At 42.7% G+C, this 20055-nt stretch overlaps 1 protein-coding gene across 1 annotated transcript; it reads left to right on the forward strand.

The window, feature by feature from the left end:
* The first annotated feature begins 1795 nt into the window (after positions 1–1795).
* BBS2 (Bardet-Biedl syndrome 2) lies at positions 1796–19628 on the forward strand. Its single transcript, XM_042437544.1, has 17 exons — positions 1796–2057; positions 3619–3846; positions 5605–5730; positions 5916–5978; positions 7345–7422; positions 9646–9750; positions 10479–10565; positions 11002–11137; positions 11986–12125; positions 13035–13182; positions 13813–13984; positions 14354–14483; positions 15300–15431; positions 16174–16311; positions 17178–17290; positions 18338–18486; positions 19087–19628. Exons 1-17 carry the CDS (start codon positions 1941–1943, stop codon positions 19188–19190), a joined length of 2166 nt encoding a protein of 721 aa, XP_042293478.1. The 5' UTR covers positions 1796–1940; the 3' UTR covers positions 19191–19628.
* Positions 19629–20055: the final 427 nt, after the last annotated feature.

The following is a 20055-nucleotide window of genomic DNA, read 5'->3' on the forward strand; positions in this document are numbered from 1 at the left end:
ATATATATATATATATATATATATATATATATATATATATATATATATATATATATATATAGTATATGGTTGGATACTTTGTAGGCCTCAATAGTGTTTCTGAAGTTAAAGAAGCCTTGAATGCAAGCTATAGGATCAAACCTGGAATGTAACAAATGTTTTAGTTGCAATTCTTGCCATTCAGCTGATAGTTTAAACTGCTCCTGCAAAATCGGAAAAGCCAAGTATCTGATCTACGGTAACAATCCTATTATTGTCCCACTTTGTGGCTGTTGAAAGCACATCCAGGGGCCATACTGCAAAACTATAATAACATCTAAATTCCACAAAACAGCAAATGTTGGTAGCAAAGCTGTGATGGATGGTACAACAAATGACACTTCCCAGCATTCCATAGCATTGAGAAATCGCAGTTAAAGCGGTGTCAAACCAGATTACTTCTGCAGTGTGGAGGCAACCTATGACATCCTTACCTTGTATCTTGTTTCCGTGTAAAGAAGAATGAGAAAACCCCTTTTAATTTCTAACCTTTTTGGTCTTTTTTCACCACTCCATCTTTCATTTCTTGCTTCCTATAAAAGATAAAAAATAGGTTCAGGGATCAAAAATTGAATACTAAAAGACACACATCTTTTGACTGTCAATGCCAGGAGTTGTCCGTTTGGAAAGCTGCCCAAATGTATGAAAGGGCAAAATGACTAATTCAACAATACACAGCACTTTTTAAAACTATACAATAGTGATTTAATAGATGCATAGAGAGTGTGGAAAGCAACACAACGTTATGATTAAACCCAGATTAAATAGTAGCTGCAAATTTTCTTATAAATCCTAATCCTGGAGTTTCGGGGCAGAGTCTCCTTTTGAAGCCTCTTTGTGTGCATCTTATTATTTGGACTTTCAGCTCCTCTCTTGCAAGACTCTAATGTTCTCCTGCTGGGTTGTTTAAAGACATTGTCATTTTTTGATATTAGAATTTGCCACACTTAATCTTAAAGCTGTATGATCCGCACTGCAGAAATAACCCAGTTTGACACCATCTTTAACTGCCACGGTTCAATGCTATGCAATTCTGGGAGTTTTGTGTGAGACATTTGTGTGAGACAACTCTGCCAGACAGCTCTGGTGTCAGAGCAAACTACAGTCCCCAGAATTCCCAGAATGCCACAGCGCTGAGCTCTGGCATCTAAAATGGTGTCAAACCGTTTTATTTCTGCAGTGTGGATGTGGCTGTGAGCTGCAGCTCCAAAAAGGAGAGGAAGAAATAATAATAATAATAATAATAATAATAAAGTGGTGTCAAACTGGGTTATTTCTGGTGCCACAACAAACTGCAGTTCCCAGAATGCTATAGCACTGAGCCAGGGTATTTAAACCGGTGTCAAGCTGGATTATTTCTGCAGTGCGGATGCAGCCATCGCCTGTGACCTGCAGCTCCAATAATAATAACTATTTCTCCTCATGTTCTAATCCAGGGCAGTGATTCCCAAACTTTGGTCCTCCTTCAGGTCATTTTGGACTTCATCTCCCAGAATTCCTGGCTGTTGGCCAAGGTGGCTGGGGCTTCTGGGAGTTGAAGTCCAAAACCCTGAAGGAGAAAAGGAGAACCAAAGTTAAATTGGGAATCACTCTTCTAGCTCCAAGAAGAAGAAGACATCATAATAATAACAACAATAACAATAATGACCATTAGTCCTCATGCAGGGCTTCTCTCGCCCTCTGTAGGAAAACCCCAGGCTTCTCTCGCCTCGCTAGGCCTCTGCTGTTGCCATGGCGACCGCGCCTCGCGGCCGCCATTTTATCCATCGCAGCAGCAGCAGCAGGCGGCGCTGGGGCCTAGTCGCCGGTGGCTAGTCTTATTATTAGGCGAGGCCTGGTCGAGTCGAGGAGGAGGCAATAGCAGCAGCCTTAGCCGCCCCTCAGGACCCCTTTCCGCCGCCATGTTAGTGCCGGTCTTCACCCTGAAGCTGAGCCACAAGATCCTGCCTGGCATGGTGGCCCTGGGCAAGTACGACGGAGCCCACCCCTGCCTCACCGCCGCCACGCAGGCGGGGAAGGTACATAGCCCATCCTAGGGGATTCTGGGAGTTGTAGTTTGGCGAGGCACTAGTATAAAGGGTGCACCCTTGGGCTTTTATTGCCATGGCGCCATCCTAGGGGATTCTGGGAGTTGTTGTTCAGTGTAGAAAGTGCACCCTTCGGGGCGTTTGCTGCCATGGCTCCATCTTATGGGAGTCTGGGATTTGTAGTGTAAGAGGTACACTCTTTTGGCATTTGGCTTCCACACTGCAGCATCAATGCAGTTTTGTCACCCCTTTAACTGCCATGGCTCCATCCTAGGGGATTCTGGGATATATAGTTTGGTGAGGCACCAAAGGTGCACCCTTTGGGCATTTGCTGCCAGGTTTAACGCAGAAGACCACTTTCACTGCCGTGGCTTTAACTGCCGTGCTATGGGATGCTGGGATTTGTAGTTTGTTGAAGGCATTACTGCCATATCTCCACTTTAGGGAACCCTGGGATATGTAGTTTGGTGAGGCATCAATGTAAGAGGTGTGCCCTTTTGGCATTTGCTGCCACTCTGCAACATGAATGCAGTTTGACACCGCTTTAACTCCTATGGATCATTGCTATGGGATTCTGGGATTAGTAGTTTGGCGAGGAAGCAGTGTGGCAGTGTTGCTATGCTGCAGATTTAATGCAGAAGAGCGCTTTAACTGCCATGGCTGGATGCTGCCGGGATGCTTGTTTCGTAATAGTCTAATGTTGGGTCTGCATTTGTTCACACTGCAGATCCCTGTACTCTTTATCTTCCAAGGAAATGAATACATACCACATACAGTACTTGCAAATAGGTGTAGGGTGATTTTAAGTATGTGGGAGGGAGCCCACATCATGTTGGGTACCTTGAAGTGTCCATAGAGATGTGAACAAGGGGATAATTTTTACAGAAGTACTGTTCATAGAATCATAGAGTTGGAAGAGACTCCAAAAGGGTCCTGATCCAGTCCTACCCCATTTCTGCCATGCAGGAACTCACAAAGCAACCCTGACAGATGGCCATCCAGCCTCAGTTTAAAGGCCTCCAAAGAAGGAGACTCCAAGGGAGTGTGTGCCACTGTCAAACAGCCCTTACTCTCAGGAAAGTCCTCCTAATGATGAGCTGGAATCTCTTCCTGGAGCTTGCATCCATTGCTCTGGGTCCTATTCTCTGGAGCAGCAGAAAACAAGCTTGCTCCCTCCTCAATATGACACCCCTTAAACAAGGCTATCATATCCTTCTCTTCTCCAGGCTAAACATTCCCAGCTCATAACACTCTCCTCATAGGGCTTTATGGTTTCCAGACCCTTCACCATTTTGGGCACCTTTATCTAGACATGCTCCAGTTTGTCAACATCGTTTTTTAATTGTGGTGCCCAGAACTGGACGCAGCATTATTTCAGGTGAGGCCTGACCAAAACAGAATACAGTGGCAGTATTATTTCCCTTGATCTAGATACTATACTTCTATTGATGCAGCCTAGAATCGTGTTGCCCTCTTTAGCTGCAGCATCACACTGTCGTGTCTGTCTTCACAATGATCGTTGCTCTAGTTTCCCCTTTGTTTTATGTTTCAGGTTTTTATCCATAACCCTCATGCACGGGGCCAGCGCGTGAACACAAATCGTTTGGTGCTTAGTACCCAGGATGCTGATATTTCTCTTCTGAACATTAATGAAGCCGTTAGCTGTTTGACCGCAGGGGTGCTGAACCCTGGTCTTGGTTGTGACTCCCTCCTCATTGGCACACGGACCAGTTTGTTGGCATACGACGTGCACAACAATGCTGACTTATTTTACGCAGGGGTGAGTTAACCCCTCATTGCTTTTTAGCCCTCCTGCTCCCATGGTCATAACCCAAACTGTTGGAACATTTGAGTTAGTTTATTCAAGGTGTAAGACAAAAGAGGTAGATTGTTACTTTCACTCTGTATGGAACAAGAACTGCTCTGACCCAGAGCAGTGCTACTCAGTCTAGTGGTCTAGGGACTGTTGCTGATCTGTAAGTTTTTGGCTACTAGTTAGTGGAGAGTGTCCAGGAAAGAAAGTAACAGCTGTAGACCTTGGACACAAATATGATACCAACCCCTGACACATTGGAGGAAATATCCTGCTGGTACCCAGCATCAGGTAGGTTAAGAAGCACTGACCAGAAGATGCCAAACATGATTCCTGTAGCTGTGGATTGCAAAAGAACAATAATAGCAATTGACAAAGAGGGAGACTCAACCACTCTCCAAGGGAGTGTGCTCCACTGTCAGTAGTTTCAGTAGAGAATCATTGTTGTTTGCCTTATCGAGGGATGCTTCATAAGTGTCCCAGGGCTCCCTGGAACACAGTTTGAAAGAATCTATTCTTACATGAGTCCATTAGTCCCTACATATTCAGCGGGTATTGTTAAGTGCAAGATGAATTCCCCAGTTGTTACAGAACTGAGATTAGAGGATACTGCTTGGAGATAGTTAACAACATATAATCTGCTAGCAGTGTTCTTCTGCACTTCAGCTTTGTGGACGTGGTAGAGGACTTGGCTGCAATACTGTATTGCTTAGGCTATAAAATGGTCCAGAATTTAAGCCAGTGTGCATACCACACACAGCGTAAGTGCAGTAAAACAGCCAATAAAATCCCCACACGTCTAACCAAATTAACATTGCAGCAGAGGCAACATTACAGTGCTTTGATTGTTGTTGTGTGCCTTCAAGTCATTCATGACTTATGGTGATCCTATCACTGGGTTTTCTTGGCAAGACTTATTCAGAGGCGGTTTGCCTTTCCCTTTCTCTGAGGTTGAAAGAGTGCGATGTGCCCAAGGTCATCCAATGAGTTTCCATGACTGAGCGCCGATTTGGACCCTAGTCTCCAGCATTATAGTCCAATGTTCAAAACCACACTATGCAGTGCTTCAGTATTGTGAATAAATTATTAGGGTTTTGGTTGTGATCCTATGAGATCAGAGAATTTAGAATGATGTAGGCCCCATACAGACAGACCACTAAAGCTGCTTTGGGTCACTTTGGAGGTATGCTGTTTAAATGATGCATGCATCTTAAGAGTCTGGAAGCCACGCCAAAGCCATGCTTCAGTCCTAAGGACTGGAATGCAGCTGGATTCTTAGGACACATGCATCATTTAAACAGCATACCTCTAAAGAGACCTGAAGCAGCTTTATTTTGGCCTGTCTGTATGGGGCCGTAGTTTATCTTAAGATGGTCTTAGGTCAAGCTTTTGGGATGCAGTTTTCACACAGAAAAGGCTATTCAAATTGGCCAGTTTTAATGGCTTGACAGTTTTCCTACAGCAACTACCAAAGTTTAGTCTAGTAGCCTTTTCTGACTTCTGAAGTAAGCATGTTGAGTGTTCTGTATTTAGGAAGAAGATCTTACTGTCTTCTTTTTGCAATTATTATTGGACGTTTATTTTCATTTTGGATAATTAATTATATATACTTCCACATTCTAATTGATGAACAATTTCCAGTTTCAATTTATTGACTTGTCTTTTTCTGTGTCTGTTGTTTGCAGGTGGACAAATTGACTAGGTCTCTCTATTTCCTTTTTGCAGGTTCCTGACGGAGCAAACACAATAGTTCTTGGAACATTAGGAGACATTCCTTCACCTCTTGCTATTATTGGGGGAAACTGCTCTTTGCAGGGCTTTAATCATGAAGGAAAAGATCTTTTCTGGACGGTGAGGCTGGATGTACATAAGACTGAGTGTAAAGATGGAGGACTTAGCTGAAGGGACTTGCTTCAGAATTTAGTGACTGAGCAAATATGATGGAAGAATGAGTTATTGTGATGAACTCTTTACCATTAAATTTGAGGCTAAATAAGGACAAATACTGATTACTATTTTTAAAACTGCAATTACAGGTCACTGGTGACAATGTTCGTTCACTGGCGTTGTGTGATTTCGATGGTGATGGGAAAAAAGAGGTAAGTTGTTACCAGATGATATTGGCATAACTTGCTGGATGTTTTTAAAAGAACAAGCAACATTGGAAGCTTAAATGTCTGACAAATTGAATTACCAGATCTGTACAGATTGAGTCTCCCTTATCTGGAATTCCAAAATCTGAAATACAGTATTCCAAAAACCAAAACATTTTTTCCTGGCTGGCCGAGATAGTGATAACCTTTGCTTTCTAATGGTTCATTGTACACAAACTTTGCTGTCCTGTTGAAATAGTGGAAAATAATGAGGCAAGCTCTAAAATGGTCAATTGTTTATTCTGCACATGGAGCTTGTCTCCTTTTGCTGCTTTTAAAATGCTCTTCAGTACTCTCTTCGCCACTGAAGTAGTCATTGTCTATAATGGGACTTGAGCATCCACAAATTTTGGTATCCATGGGGGTCCTGGAACTAAACCCAGTGGATACCAAGGGCTCACTATCCATCTAAAAAAACCCAATGATTAAAAACATCAAAAGACAAGTAAATAAATTACCATATTAAAACATCAGTAATATAAAACCTGTGTAAAATGATTAAAAACCATGAGAAAGAAGTGCAGACCTTGCTCCATGGGGTTGGAGGCACCCTAGTGGTGTTCCTTCGGAGCGCATGTCTGAAGGGCTTGCCCAGCCCAGCCCTATCCCAGGGCAGGAATACAAGGGAGGAGCAGAGCATGTGAGGGCAGGACCCCCACTCCTCTCTCCCTAGGCAAAAAAGAGGGTATCCTTTTCATCTGAAACCACATTTTGCATGTGCTTATTTCTCTGCGGTAAAACTTGCTTGTTAGAACTCACACCACTTCAGTGATAGTTGTAAAACTTGCGGTTCAGGCTCAACTGAGAAGGCTCCTCAGAAACTGGCTTCCCACGTCGTTCGTACCAAATTAGTGTGGGCTGCATTTTCACTCATGCACATGTCGGAATAATAATGTTAAGCCAACATCTTACAGAACTTGGCTGCAGTAGCTTCTCCAATATATTTCAGAACCTTCATGCTGAGCAAAACTGTGGTCCTTAGAAGCTCTGAGTTCACATGTTACGTTGCTAATGTCAGTTGTTAGAGAAGGGTTTAGGTTGGATTTCTAGCACCCACCAACTCTGATTCTCCTATATTCGTTTACCCCTATACTGTCCTTAGGGTTTTTTTTTGGCAAGTTTTGTTCGAGGGATTTGCCATGGCCTTCCTCTTAGGCTGTGAGAGTATGACTCTCACCCAATGGGTTTCTATGCCTGATTGGGGATTCGAACCCTGGTCCCCTGCAGTGCTAGCTCAACTGCACCATGTTGGTTCTCATGGAAATGTGATACTGTATATTGCAAGTTTTATGTTCTTTTCCCCCCTGTACAGCTGCTTGTTGGTTCTGAGGATTTTGATATCAGAGTTTTTAAAGAAGATGAGATTGTGGCAGAAATGTCAGAAACTGAGGTAAATTTATTATTATTATTATTATTATTATTAATATATCAGTTATTCAGCAAAGGGTCATATGCAGCTTGCTGGCTGCGCAGGTGCAGCAAACATTACTATTGAGTAGAAGGTGGATTAACCTAAGGAAGAACAAAATAAGATTTTGTGGTTTCTATTTCTCTGTTAAACTGGGTTTAGAAGGAAGACAAGCCAAAGGCTTATAGGGAATATGAGAATGTGTATTATGACAAGAAGTCTGCTGTTGGGAAATGGGATAAAAAGCTTAGGTAATAAAGCACTTACAAAGCAGCCATCAAAGCATAAGAAGATGACATTACTCTGGGATTGGAACGGTTGACCTGAGTCTGGAAGAACACACCTTGTTTCCTGCTATTGTGGTTAACAATAGCTGGAAAAATGGGCTGAGCATAGCTTTCCTTGGCGCCATTTACATGAATAGCGGTTCTGAAATAGGAGCATGTTCTGAAGCACTTATGCTTCTGGTAATAAGATGCGTATTGAAGCAGCTCTCCTGGGGAGTTTGTCTTCCAGAACATTCACTGAATCACTTGGGTTGAATATAAAGGAGAGAGACTATAACTCTCCGTAGTCTCAGCCAAACAAAGTGGCTATCAGTCTTCCAAATTAGCCCTCAGATGTTACTCATACAAAATGTGTTCAGGGGTAGTTGTGCTGGCCATACAGCAAAACCAAACCAAATCCCAAATCCACAAAAGAGTGACCCTTTTATTGTCCAGGCCAAATGACCTGGAGTGCACACTTCATGAGCCTTCTGTTTGGGAGCAGGGACCGCAACAGAGATTTGTTTCTGTGTTGCATCTTCCTCTTTATGTAAACCAAAGGTTAAGTTCTGGGAACATTTTCCCTTCTCTTTACTGGGAGCCATTTGGCTCTGTTTAAAATCCTTACAATTACTTCACCGAATATCATCCCTTCCTTAACTGATTCGTTTGATGCTAAGTCCTTCTGCTGGTTAATTTTGCTTGAGGGTATACATGAGCAAAGTAATATGAAGAGGATGAGAAATTCCCATCATTGCTTTCATTTGTTCCATTCACCAAAGGCTGGCAACATAGTGGGAACCTTGCTTAATCTGAGCTCATGTTCAGATAGTTGGAACTGCTTCTTATGTTTCCTTTGCAAAACACACAAGTATTCTTACACTTCACCTTTATAGCCATAATACAGTTGGACTGACTTGCATGATCACTTTTTATTATTATTAACAAGAACCCCAGGATCTACCAACAGAAGCTTGATTCAGAAGGCATAGACTTGGAATTAAATAATTCTGAGCACATGAATTGGTTTTGAGCAATGGAAGTGAATGGAATTCACCCTTCTTCCACACACACACCCTATTCCTGGTTACCTCAAACTTCCTTCATTTCTAAAATCAAATATCCTTCCAGATCACTCAGCAGTCTATCAGTAGATCCTGATCTGCTTTGTCCATCCCAGATCTAAAATTCTTATTAAAAGAGAAGATTTTATGTATGAGGGTTTTGTCATAGGAAGAGATAGCACTAACGCTAAGATTCCAGAATGGTTTAGTACTAACTTATTATCCTTTCAGCAAGATCCACATCTCAGACCTGATTCCCCCTTCCTTCCATCCTTTCATGTCAATTGGTACTTGGAGCTCAATTTGGCCCAGGAGCCAGCACTTGCTGACCCTCCAGTATATACCTTCTTCTGGAAAGAGGCCATGGGGATTGCCTCTCCCTTTGGTGCATGCTCTGTGTGCTGACCTGCATTGGTTCTAGTGCTGCTAATTCCCAGCAACATACAAAGTGGAGGGGGGAAATGAAGGGTGAATCCAGACAAGCCACGCTTAGTGCTGCCCGTCAAAAGACATTGTCGAACAATTTTGTCTGCGTTAAGAAAAAAAAGGGGAAGACGCTGTGGGGAAAATGGGTGGGCATTTACAAATGAAAGACAACAGTGTCAGGATTCCCTGTAAAATCCCATAAATGAGACATCTGGAAGTGCCCTAACTCTTTCTGCTGGGTGCAGCGTTAATGAAATCACTGTGAATGATTTAGAATCGGAAAGCTAGGTCTTATAGTAATAGGGCACTTGCCAAAACAGCCTGAGTAGTCAGTAGAAAAATCATCAATATCTGACAGACTGAGATGAAGGTAAGAAATAATTTGATTTTGGGACAATTTACTGTTTTCTGTAGCAGAAGTTAATAATCTGGCTTTCTTTGTTTTCCAGATTGTCACTGCGCTGACTCCAATGTGTAGCAGTCACTTTGGTTATGCCCTTTCTAATGGAACTGTTGGCATTTATGACAGGAAGACTCGCCACTGGAGAATTAAAGTTAGTACAAAACTAAAAATCAAGAGGGGAGGCAGTCAAAACCATGTGGGAGTTTGGGTTATCCAGGTCTTGTGTATGTTAATACAGCTTGTGTGCCGTGTTTATGTTAAGTTTATTTCAGGTTTATCATTTAAATGTCATCCAGGAATGTAAAAACTATTCTGTATACACATATTAATAATTCACCTATATATTACCCTTTCATTCCAGATAGCTAAGTGTGTGTAGGTGATGGTCATGGTGGGGATGGGAGCCTTGTTTTGAATCTGTCATTTAATTTAGGATTGTGCTCAGGGCAGGTGATCTCAGTCATTCTTGCAGCAATCTTGTGGGATAGATAGTGCCAATCCTGTCTTTTGGAGAATTGTGGGGGGCAAGGTGTGAGCCAAAGATATTTGGATCATAGGTCAGTCTCTTGGCCTCCTTCCTGCACTATAACAGCTATCCCAACACTGTATTCCAAAGTTAGTACAGTCGGTCCTTCTTATACACGGATTTTTTATACACGGATTCAAGCATACACGGTTTGAAAATGTTCCAAAAAAGTATAAATTTACCTTGATGTTCCATTTTTTATTAGGGACACCATTTTGCTATGTCATTATATTTAATGGGACTTGAGCATACACGGATTTTGTTATACACGGGGGACCTTGGAACCAAACCCCAGCGTATAACAAGGGTCCACTGTACTAAGAAATGACTCACTGATGTGTTTTGTCCCTCAGTCTAAAAACCAAGCAATGAGCATACATGCATTTGATATCAACTCGGACGGTGTGTGTGAACTGATCACTGGCTGGTCCAACGGGAAGGTGAGCTTAAAGAAGAGATGGCATTTAAGCAATTGCCCCTCTCTTTATGATACTTATTACCCCCCTCCAGCTAGGTATCCCTTGGTCTTGTCTAGAGGGCAATCCGAGGTATTCTAACACTGCTTAGAACTCCGCAGCTGGATAAGCTGATGGCTATGTCTGCAGTAAGAATAAATATGTTCTAGACAGATCTACACAGACATATTATTTTATATGTTATAATTAGAGTTAAAAAACAAACTTAGATTCTTCGTTAGACAAGATGTTCCGTGCTATGGTTGTAGTCTTTGAAATTTCAAATAGAGGGATATTGGCACAATTCAGTCCCTGTTTAGTGAGCCCCATTCTGTGACTTTATATTTCTTAGAAGACATGTATACGATTGCACTGTAACATTCTCTTTTCATACTGTCTTGGGCAATGCTCTGTATCATAGATTGAAGGACGCAGTTACCGTACAGGAGAGGTCATCTTCAAGGATAATTTTGCTTCCTCGGTGGCGGGAATAGTACAAGGAGATTATCGAATGGATGGCAATACCCAGTTAATCTGCTGCTCAGTTGATGGTGAAGGTAAGAGTATCAAGAACCCTTTGCAGATTCAGTGCCTTTTCAAGCTGAATCTTGCAAAATGCAGCAGTTTCTTAAAAGTGGGCACTTATTATTTTCTGGGAACAGGAATGCCCAGATTCAAAATGAATGCTGTCTTGTGTTGAGAAAATACCCCCCCACACACACTAGGTTGGGGCTGTAGTAAGTTGCACTTTGAAATCATTGCAGTGACTAACCTGTCCCACTGATTTCACTGATTTAGTCTAGATTGAACACAGTGCATTCTGACAGATAAGCCACTCTACATAAGGTTCACTGCCAAACTGGGAATAATTAAGCCTCATAATTGTGCATCACTTACTTTGATTCTACTGGGAGGTAGAATTTAGAGACCGTGTTTAGTCTAGAACATAGTCTGGAATATCAGCACGCAAAGAGATCTTGCAGCACTTTTGAGACTATGTGAAAGGCACTGTAGACATTTGTAGGCTTAAGTCTAGGAAAGCCTATGTTACATCTTTTGTAGAGTTAGTCTCAAAGGTGCTGCAAGATCCATTTGCACATTAATTCTTCTAGTTTTTGTACTGTTAGGGGGTGGTAAACTGCAGTAGGATTGTGGCTAGAGGTGGATGTTTGGTTACTGGTCCATACTCATCAGTATGAGTATGGGGAACAAGGGCTTTGCTTGATGTTGGTTTGATATTATCTGAATATATTAAATTCAGCAAAGCTTTTATGGTAGGCTCTGTAAGGATTTGGCCCAGTTTACCTCTTTTGCTTATGAGCTGGTCTTGTGCAGCAATGACCTTTTTCCAATGAGGACTTCTCTAGCAGGCTCAGCAAACTGTCTTGGCTTTGCTGTTGTGCAGTACGAGGATACCTGCCAGGAAGCCAAGAGATGAAGGGAAAACTGATGGACACAAGTGTGGATCAGGACCTGATTCGAGAGCTTAGCCAAAAGAAACAGAATCTACTGCTTGAATTACGAAACTATGAAGAAAATGCAAAGGTAATTTGTGGGATGGAGACAGAAAGCTCAGTTCTGGTCTCTGACTAGACAAAAAAGTGAATATATTTAGCAAAGGCAGTTGGGTTTTAGAGTGAACTGACCATTCATCTGTAACCTATTCAAAGATTTAAAATACAATCTAACAATTGGTTCGAGGATTAAAAAGGAGTCTGCTGTTAATTAGGTCTTATCCCGATTCTCTTGATTGGGGATTGAGGCTGAGCAACATCATCCAGTACTATCTAACAACTCTTAAATCTCTTTCACATCACATAAATATAGCACTCTGATTCCAATTTTAAGTGCCATGGCTCCATTTTATGAAAATCTGGGATTTGTAGTTTGTGAGATATCTAGACTTTCCTGCCAGATTGCTATAGTACCTCCAAACTACAAATGTTAGGGTTCTCTAGGATGCGGCCATGGCAGTTAAGAGTGGTATGAAAATGCTATAACTATGTTGTATGAAAGAGGCCTTGACAAAGTAAGACCTGTGCTTAGCTGGATTTACCTGTAGATTGGCATTTCAGTGACAAAATAAAACAAGGTTGTTACTGTCAAATAATAAAGTACTTCAGGTTCAATTTATTTGAACAAGAACAAAGAGTAGAGTCTTTCTCACACACAAAAGAAAGCCTGCCATCTGCTCGAAAGCTCTACTGTTAATGCCTCCCCAAAGCTTTACAGGGCATCTGTAGAAATCACACAAAGAGCCCTTTTCCTAGTTTCTCTAGGAGAATTCAGAAGGCAGCAAGATGCTTTCAGCATGTCCAAATGAAAGAAAGATATAGTTAAAATAGTCTGCTGCAGTTAGATGACTTTCAAGGGTGTTTTGTTTAAGCACTTCTAAAATTAAAGTGACAGGTGACCCAGATCCTGTAATAACTGACTCAGAGCCATGTTTTGCAGCAAGTGGAGCTGAACACTCAGTTGAATGAGATGGATGGCCAAAAGGGTGTGATCCCAGCAAATACCCAGCTCCAAACGGCGCTCTCAGTCAACCTGGGATCGGATAGTGAATCTGCTCATGTTGAATTATGCATTTCCACATCCAATGGTGAGAGAAATTTCAGAACCAATAACTTGTCATCTTGGTATGAAAACCTTCATGCCATGAGTTATCTGTCCAACTGAATCTTTCATGTGCACACCTTAGTGTCCCCACAGTGTCTTAAATCTAATTCAAAGACATATGTATAGCAAATCTCAAGAGAACATGGTCACGCCTAGCCAAGGATCGCACTATTTCCACCCCATTGACCAGTTTGTCCTTATTGGTTAAGCATAAATCCAGGATAATTGATCCCCTTGTTGCTTCCTCCACCTTTTGTATAATGAAATTGTCTGCAAAGTGCACAAAGGGAACTGTGTACATTTGGAAAAGATGCACAAAAATACTTCAGTGTGTGTGTGTGTACGTGTACAAAGTGTGCACATTTCAAAAATCTTTACCAAAATGTACATAGTACCAAACTGGAATGACTTGTGATGGAAAAACGTGAACCTTGACAAGATGACAGATCTGTTCATTATTAGTTCAGATGTGTAGTGGCATTGGCACAATGTGGTGTTTTTGGCTGAGGTGCTGTTGGGTTGGTAGTTTTACCTATGTTCCTCTCCTTTAGTTTTGAAAATTTTGCCAAGGGAAATCCACTAACTGGCCAAGTCTTTTCTCCCCTTCTTTAAGACACCATCATCAGAGCGGTCCTCATCTTTGCTGAAGGGATATTTGAAGGAGAGAGTCACGTGATCCACCCCAGTCTCCTGAACCTTTCGAGCTGCATTAAGGTCCCCCTCACTCCTCCCAAAGATGTTCCAGTGGAGCTAAACATCAAGGCTTTTGTTGGTTACAAGAATAGGTAAGGATGATGGTGGTGGCTCATAGAGATAATTTACACAGCTGTGTCTGGTGTAACCCACTGCCTTGAGGTGCCAATTTGTAAGGGTGCCTTTGTCACTCCTACCCTCTGCTCTCATTTAACCTGTCTGGGCTTAGCACAGGGAAATCCATTTGACTTGTACATGTCTTTGTCCAGTCCCACAAGTCTGCGCTTTGGGTTTAAGACAGTACACATATATGTTGCATTTTGTTTTCTCCCACTTGTCTTGCCCAAAATATTCTCATTTCTGTAATAATCCAGGGAAACATTATGGTTTCCTGTGCCGGAACTGGCTGCAGGTATTGTAAAATAACCTGAGTCCACTTGATCTGTTTGTTCCCCTTCCAGCATACAGTTCCATGTTTTTGAGCTGACTAAGCAACTTCCTCGCTTCTCAATGTACACTCTGAGTAGCCCAGATTCTGCTCCTGGCCCTCTAAGCTTTGTACAATTTACAGTCAATGAGAGAGTGCAAATGGTGAGTCTCCAGCTATTTTCTCATCTTCATTGTACAGAAAGCCTTTGTAGCCAATACATGATGTATTCTGTTTCAGAAGAAACACATGGGGGGAGCAGGCAAGAGATGCCTTCTTGACTGTAGTGCTGCCTAAATCTCAGGGGTGTCTCCAGAGCTAATGATGCATGGAGATGCCGTGTGCCCTGTCTCCTTGTGCCACGGTATGCAGTGGTGGCTGCCATGTCAGTGGGGCTATGTGTCCACGCTTGTTTTAATCTGAAATGTCAAGGGTCTGGCCAAGTTGCTGAACCTGTTTAGAGAAGCGTTCAGCATTTTAAAGTTCAAATTAAAACCCAGAGTGGATACTGTGCCTCATTGACAATGGAAGCCACCAGCTGCCATTGTGGGATGTATTCATGTACACCAGGGGTGGGCATCTGCATGGCTGGAGCTGGTGGCCATGCCTCTTCCCTCCCTACCACAGACTATATACACACCCAGTGCAACAAAATGCCTCTATTTTTTTCTTCAAAGTTCTTCCCAAAATGGTGACCATGACCATTTTTCAGAGGGACTCGACAAAAACAAAGGGGTTTGGGGAGGGGATTGGGGGGATATTTCGGAGGTGTGTTGTGCATTTGGAGGTTTTTTTGTACAATTTTGGGTGACAGTGGTGTCTAAAAATTGAGAAATAATTAGGAGACTGGTGGGGTTTTTTAGAGGCCACAAAAGGGGTCCAGGGGGCTGCAGGTGGCCTGTGAGTTGCACTTTGCCCAACCCTGGTGTACTCACAGCCTATTTTCCGCAGAGGGTCATCGTGTGAATTTGTGTTTCCAGGCCATCACGTGGCTAAAACAAAGTTTCCTGTTACCAGAAGATTTGAAGATCCGAAATGATTCATTTGAAGTCTGCTTCACCTCCCTGCGTGATGCAGGGCAGCTGTGGATCAAAATGACGCCAAGTGGAGAGGTGCCATTTTTACTTTGGGGTGTTAGGTTTGTAGAGAACTAGGCTTGTAAAGCTTGGTCTCCTGGTTGAGTCAGAATCTCACTCATGTGATCCTGGAGGGACTTGTTAATGGGAGAGCAACTTTTCCTTTTCTTTCTTGGCCAGCAGATGTGCCACAGATGACAAGTCTTAAGTGAATTTTGGATAGAATTAGCAGCTCATTGCTTCTGTGGACTCAATTAAAATCCACATGAAATCTTGCAAAGAGTTACATTCTTCCCATATGCATTATTGGAAACGTTCAGGAAGTTTCCCAGATGGGTACCTAAAATCAGAGAGAGAAATAGTAACATGGGTGAGCTGTTCAGAAGGACCATATAGTACTGTTGTTGTTGTTGGCACTTGATCTGCATGGCAGACTTTGTAGGTTGGTTTCCCCTTGGCTGTATATTGTTCTTGGGAAGCCTTGGTACAAATAGCAGTGCTTTCAGGCCTCTGACAAAGTGCATTCCTTCCCAGGGGCTAACTATATCTTTTCCTCTGACACTATTATAACTTGTATTCCACTTTCATATGAGGGTCTCTGCCACCCAAATGAGTTTTTTGGGACAGACTAGTTCAACCCCAGCAATGCTGCGGCACCAGATTAAGACCATTCGCTGCACTCTTAGCCACTGATGGTTGTTGGCATTGTGACATGACTAAGTTTGCATGTTGTGGTGTATGTCTGGTATGTGTCTCATTCCTTTTTCTCATCTGTTAGATCTCCATTAACACTGACAACATTGACTTGGCTGGTGACATTATCCAGTCCATGGCCTCCTTCTGGGCGATTGAAGACTTGCAGGTTGAAGCAGACTTCCCAGCGTATTTTGAGGAGGTGCGCAAGGCCCTAGTTGTGGTGAGTGAGAAAGAGGACTTTATCATGTTGGCATGAAGTACAGGATGCTGGAAATAACTTGCACCAGTTTAGAATAGGTAGAAGTTTGAATACATCTTAGTTTCAGTGGGGCTTGTGCAAGAGATGTCCTTGGGGAATTGTGCCTATAGTATGTTGTTGTTGTTTTGTTATGTGCCATCCAGTTGATTTTGGCTTATGGTGATCTTATGAACAAGAGATCTCCAGGAGCTCCAGATATCAACAGCCCTGCTCAGGCCTTGCAAATCCAGGGCTGTGTCTTTCTTGTTTGAGTCACTCCACCTGTAATATAGTCTTGTCCCCCCCCCCCTTAACCATCTTCCACTTTTATCATCTTTTAAAGTGAGCCATGTTATCTCATGATGTGCTCAGAGCACAATTTCCTCAGTTTAGTCATTTTGGCTTCTGGAGGATCTCAAATTTGTTCTTGAACCCATTCCTTTGTCTTTTTTGGTGGTCCATCGTACCTACAGAACTCTTCCCTAGCACCACATTTCAAATGAGTTGATTCGCCATTCAGCTTTTGCAACTCTACACAGAACTCATACTGCGTAGGGTTGTAAACTGGCATTTAATGATATATGTTCACACTTGAGGATCTTATCTAGTTGCTTCATAGCTGCCCGATGAATTGTTTAATATCTTTGTGAAACAAACGTCTGCTTTGAAGTAGATTGTCAATCTGTCTGAGATCTTCTGTGACATGGAATCGTGTTCCAGGTTATTTCTCTGTTTGGTGTGAAGCAGAATCTGAAAAGAGGGGCAGTTTCTGTGATGGTGGTTGCTTCCCTGTTCTTTCCTGGTGTGTAGCATGGAAATCATAACATATGTCTGGTCCTTCCCCGAAGGTGGATAATTCCCATCCAGTCTGTCAGAAGCTCACAGCCAACATGGCAGACAGCTCCAACCTCATCCGTAGCATACTGGTCCGAGCAGAGGATTCGCGGCTCATGGGAGACATGTGAGTTGATTTGACATTGCTTTCAGCGTTGCTACTTTTGCATCTTTCCAGCTGTTATTTGAGCCACGGAAAGTTGGGTCCATTTGTTAATTAAAACATTATAATCAATTTTTTGAAGCTACCCTTCATCCTAAGGGATTCCAGGGCAGTGTAAAATTGCAATGTTGGCTTTAAGTTACACTTGGTGAAAAGGGCAGCCACTTATCAGAGGGCCAGAACTGACAAGCCTGTATTCCTTGTTGACATAAAACATACCTGAAATACACAGTGGAAGTAGGGAATTTTATTAGGTATCATCAATGTGTTGGAGATCCTGATGTTGTGTAATGGGCAACGGGGCTGCTCTTGTGTGTTTTTCATAAAATGTACCTGAGTTTTTTGAAGAGGAGCCCCTGCCTTGGGAGAGTCTTAGCTTGTGGGTGGGATGATATAGGAAGAACTTGGGTGCCAAGCTTTTTAAGGCTTTAGAAAGGTAAGCACTAGCACCTCGAATGAAGCTAGGAGTTTGCTCTAGCATACATTGCAGATAACAGGGGAAAATGTTAGTTGCCACTTGCTTTCTCCTTCTACTTTCCTCACTTGGCCTTGTAGTGGCCCAGGAGGTGAAGAGCTACAGTTTGCCAAGTGGAGCACTTGAACAAATACAAGAGTGCTCCCCTCACATAAACCCAGACCAAGTTTATGGTCCAAGGCTGCTTGCCCTCTTCTTCAGCAGTCCCTTTGTCTGCATAAGAGCTTTGTGCTGCTTATCTTATCTTGATCAACCTGTGTCCTTTAAGTCTCTACTGGAGGTAGATTTAAAAATGTGGGAAGAATTGAGGCTTGGAAATTTGCAAAGGATTTTATGCTATTTCTTGCTCAGCGCTGCCCTCTGACCTATCCCAAAGTATCCTGATCCTATGGCCTAAGACAAACCAGTAATGAATACAACTCTAGGATCCACTGGAAATTAGCCTTGGTTCTGAAATGGCTAAACAGTATTAGCTGTGGATGGATTGGGTTTTAGGAAGCCTGTTATTTAAATACTATTTGCATTTGTCACCACAGGAAAAATATGAAGAAACGATACATAGAGCTGTATGATCTCAACAGAGATTTGCTCTCCCAGTACAAGATTCGCTGCTCCAACCACACAGAGCTTCTCAGTAACCTTAAGGCCGTAAACCAGGCCATCCAGCGAGCAGGACGGTTGCGAGGTGAGTGTTGAGGGGACTTTAATGGGGAGAGTAGGTGTCTTTTCTCAACCAGAAGTTGTAGTACATTGATCTGATAATAGATGGGCTTCTAAAGCCAGCTTGTTCGAATGCTCTCATACTCCAGCAAGATCCCTTGAAACAAGCTGTACTGAGGAAACCTTAGTTGCGTTTTAGCTTTGCTGCAGTACATCTGTGATTTCAACGTTAAAACTGCATTTTCCTCTCGTTTTTGTTTTCAGAGAACTTCAGGTGGCAGCAAGCTGTCGCCATTGTTTTCTTTATTTTAGATAAACGATTGTGCATTCAGTTTTCCATCATGCTGCTCTTGTTTCTCACGGTCGCATGAGAAATAGTGTCACCGTGGCTGGAAACAGCTTATTTGCTGTCGAAGAGTTGAAAGGCCTGTGATCCTCTTGAGTGTCAAATCTTGGGAAAATGCTGCCTTTTGCCTCAAACCCCTGTTCAGATCCAGTCTCGCTTTCCTGGCCTTTCTTTCCCTGCTTTTGTTTTCAAGGTCTGAAATGGGAATTCTGATTGTGTGCTCTTCAGTGCTAAGAATGTAACAGTCTGAAGGCATTTATTCTCTCTTTCTTTTCCCAGTTGGCAAACCCAAGGCCCAGGTGATTGCTGCTTGCCGGGATGCTATTAAAAACAACAGTGTTAATACTCTCATCAAAATAATGCGCGTAGGAACATCTTCCTGAAAGAATGGAGAAGAATGCATTTGGATTATCACCGCAGTAGGCTGCCAGTCTTGAGATGGAGTGAAAAAAGATATAGTGGCAGATAGACTGTAAGCGCATACTGTCAGATCAGCTCCTAGCGAGTGTACGGCAGGCAGTTAAGCCCAGTGGAGTAGGATGCTATGTGTATATGCTCTTCCAAAGGAAGAATTATTGTGACACACTGCTGGTGGGACCTGAACTCTATTGCAGTTGTGCGGGAGAGAGGAGAAACTGGCTAAGATGGCTAAGAACATCATGCTCATCGAGAGATGCTCTAGAAATCCCTTGGAAAGACCAAAGTCAGAAACCAGCCTAAAGGCAAGAACCTCAAATAGATGGCTTAGCCAGGGACAGGCTTTATTAAAACCAGGCATATTTTGCAACACCTGAATCGTCAATAAACAGATCACAACTTTCCACATGTGTTGTGTATTTTTGAAATCTCTCTCTGTCATTAAATTCTTGTCATGCGATAGTAAGGAACTGGGATTCTTGTTTGTAGAACTGCCTCTTAGTGGAGAGAGCAGAAGAGACTCTCCCTTGCTGCTGATGTGCGCTGGGCCCGTCGTGGAGTACATGCGGACCAGCCTCAGCGGGTCCAAAACGCTGGAGCCAGGTTGGTGAACAGGGCAGGTTACAAGAAACGCATGCTGAAACAGCTCCGCCGGCTGCCAATCCATTTCCAGGCAGGATTCGAGGTCTTGACTTTGACCTTCGCATCCCTACAAAGTTTGGGTCAAGACTATTGGAAAAGCCTGTACCTCCTTATATTTGCCTGTTCAAGGAATAAGATCTACAAGGGAAGGCTTCCTCTCAGTCCCAGGCATGTCTGGTGAGGACACGA

The sequence above is a fragment of the Sceloporus undulatus genome, chromosome 8 (assembly GCF_019175285.1).
Source record: "Sceloporus undulatus isolate JIND9_A2432 ecotype Alabama chromosome 8, SceUnd_v1.1, whole genome shotgun sequence".
Taxonomy (NCBI): domain Eukaryota; kingdom Metazoa; phylum Chordata; class Lepidosauria; order Squamata; family Phrynosomatidae; genus Sceloporus; species Sceloporus undulatus.

Bases quoted from the DNA above. Each gene is read 5' to 3' on its own strand.
- BBS2 (XM_042437544.1), top strand. From the start codon at position 1,941: ATGTTAGTGCCGGTCTTCACCCTGAAGCTGAGCCACAAGATCCTGCCT. The intron at 5,979-7,344 runs GTAAGTTGTTAC...CCCCCTGTACAG, and splicing joins ATGGTGATGGGAAAAAAGAG to CTGCTTGTTGGTTCTGAGGA. The intron at 16,312-17,177 runs GTGAGTGAGAAA...CCTTCCCCGAAG, and splicing joins TGCGCAAGGCCCTAGTTGTG to GTGGATAATTCCCATCCAGT.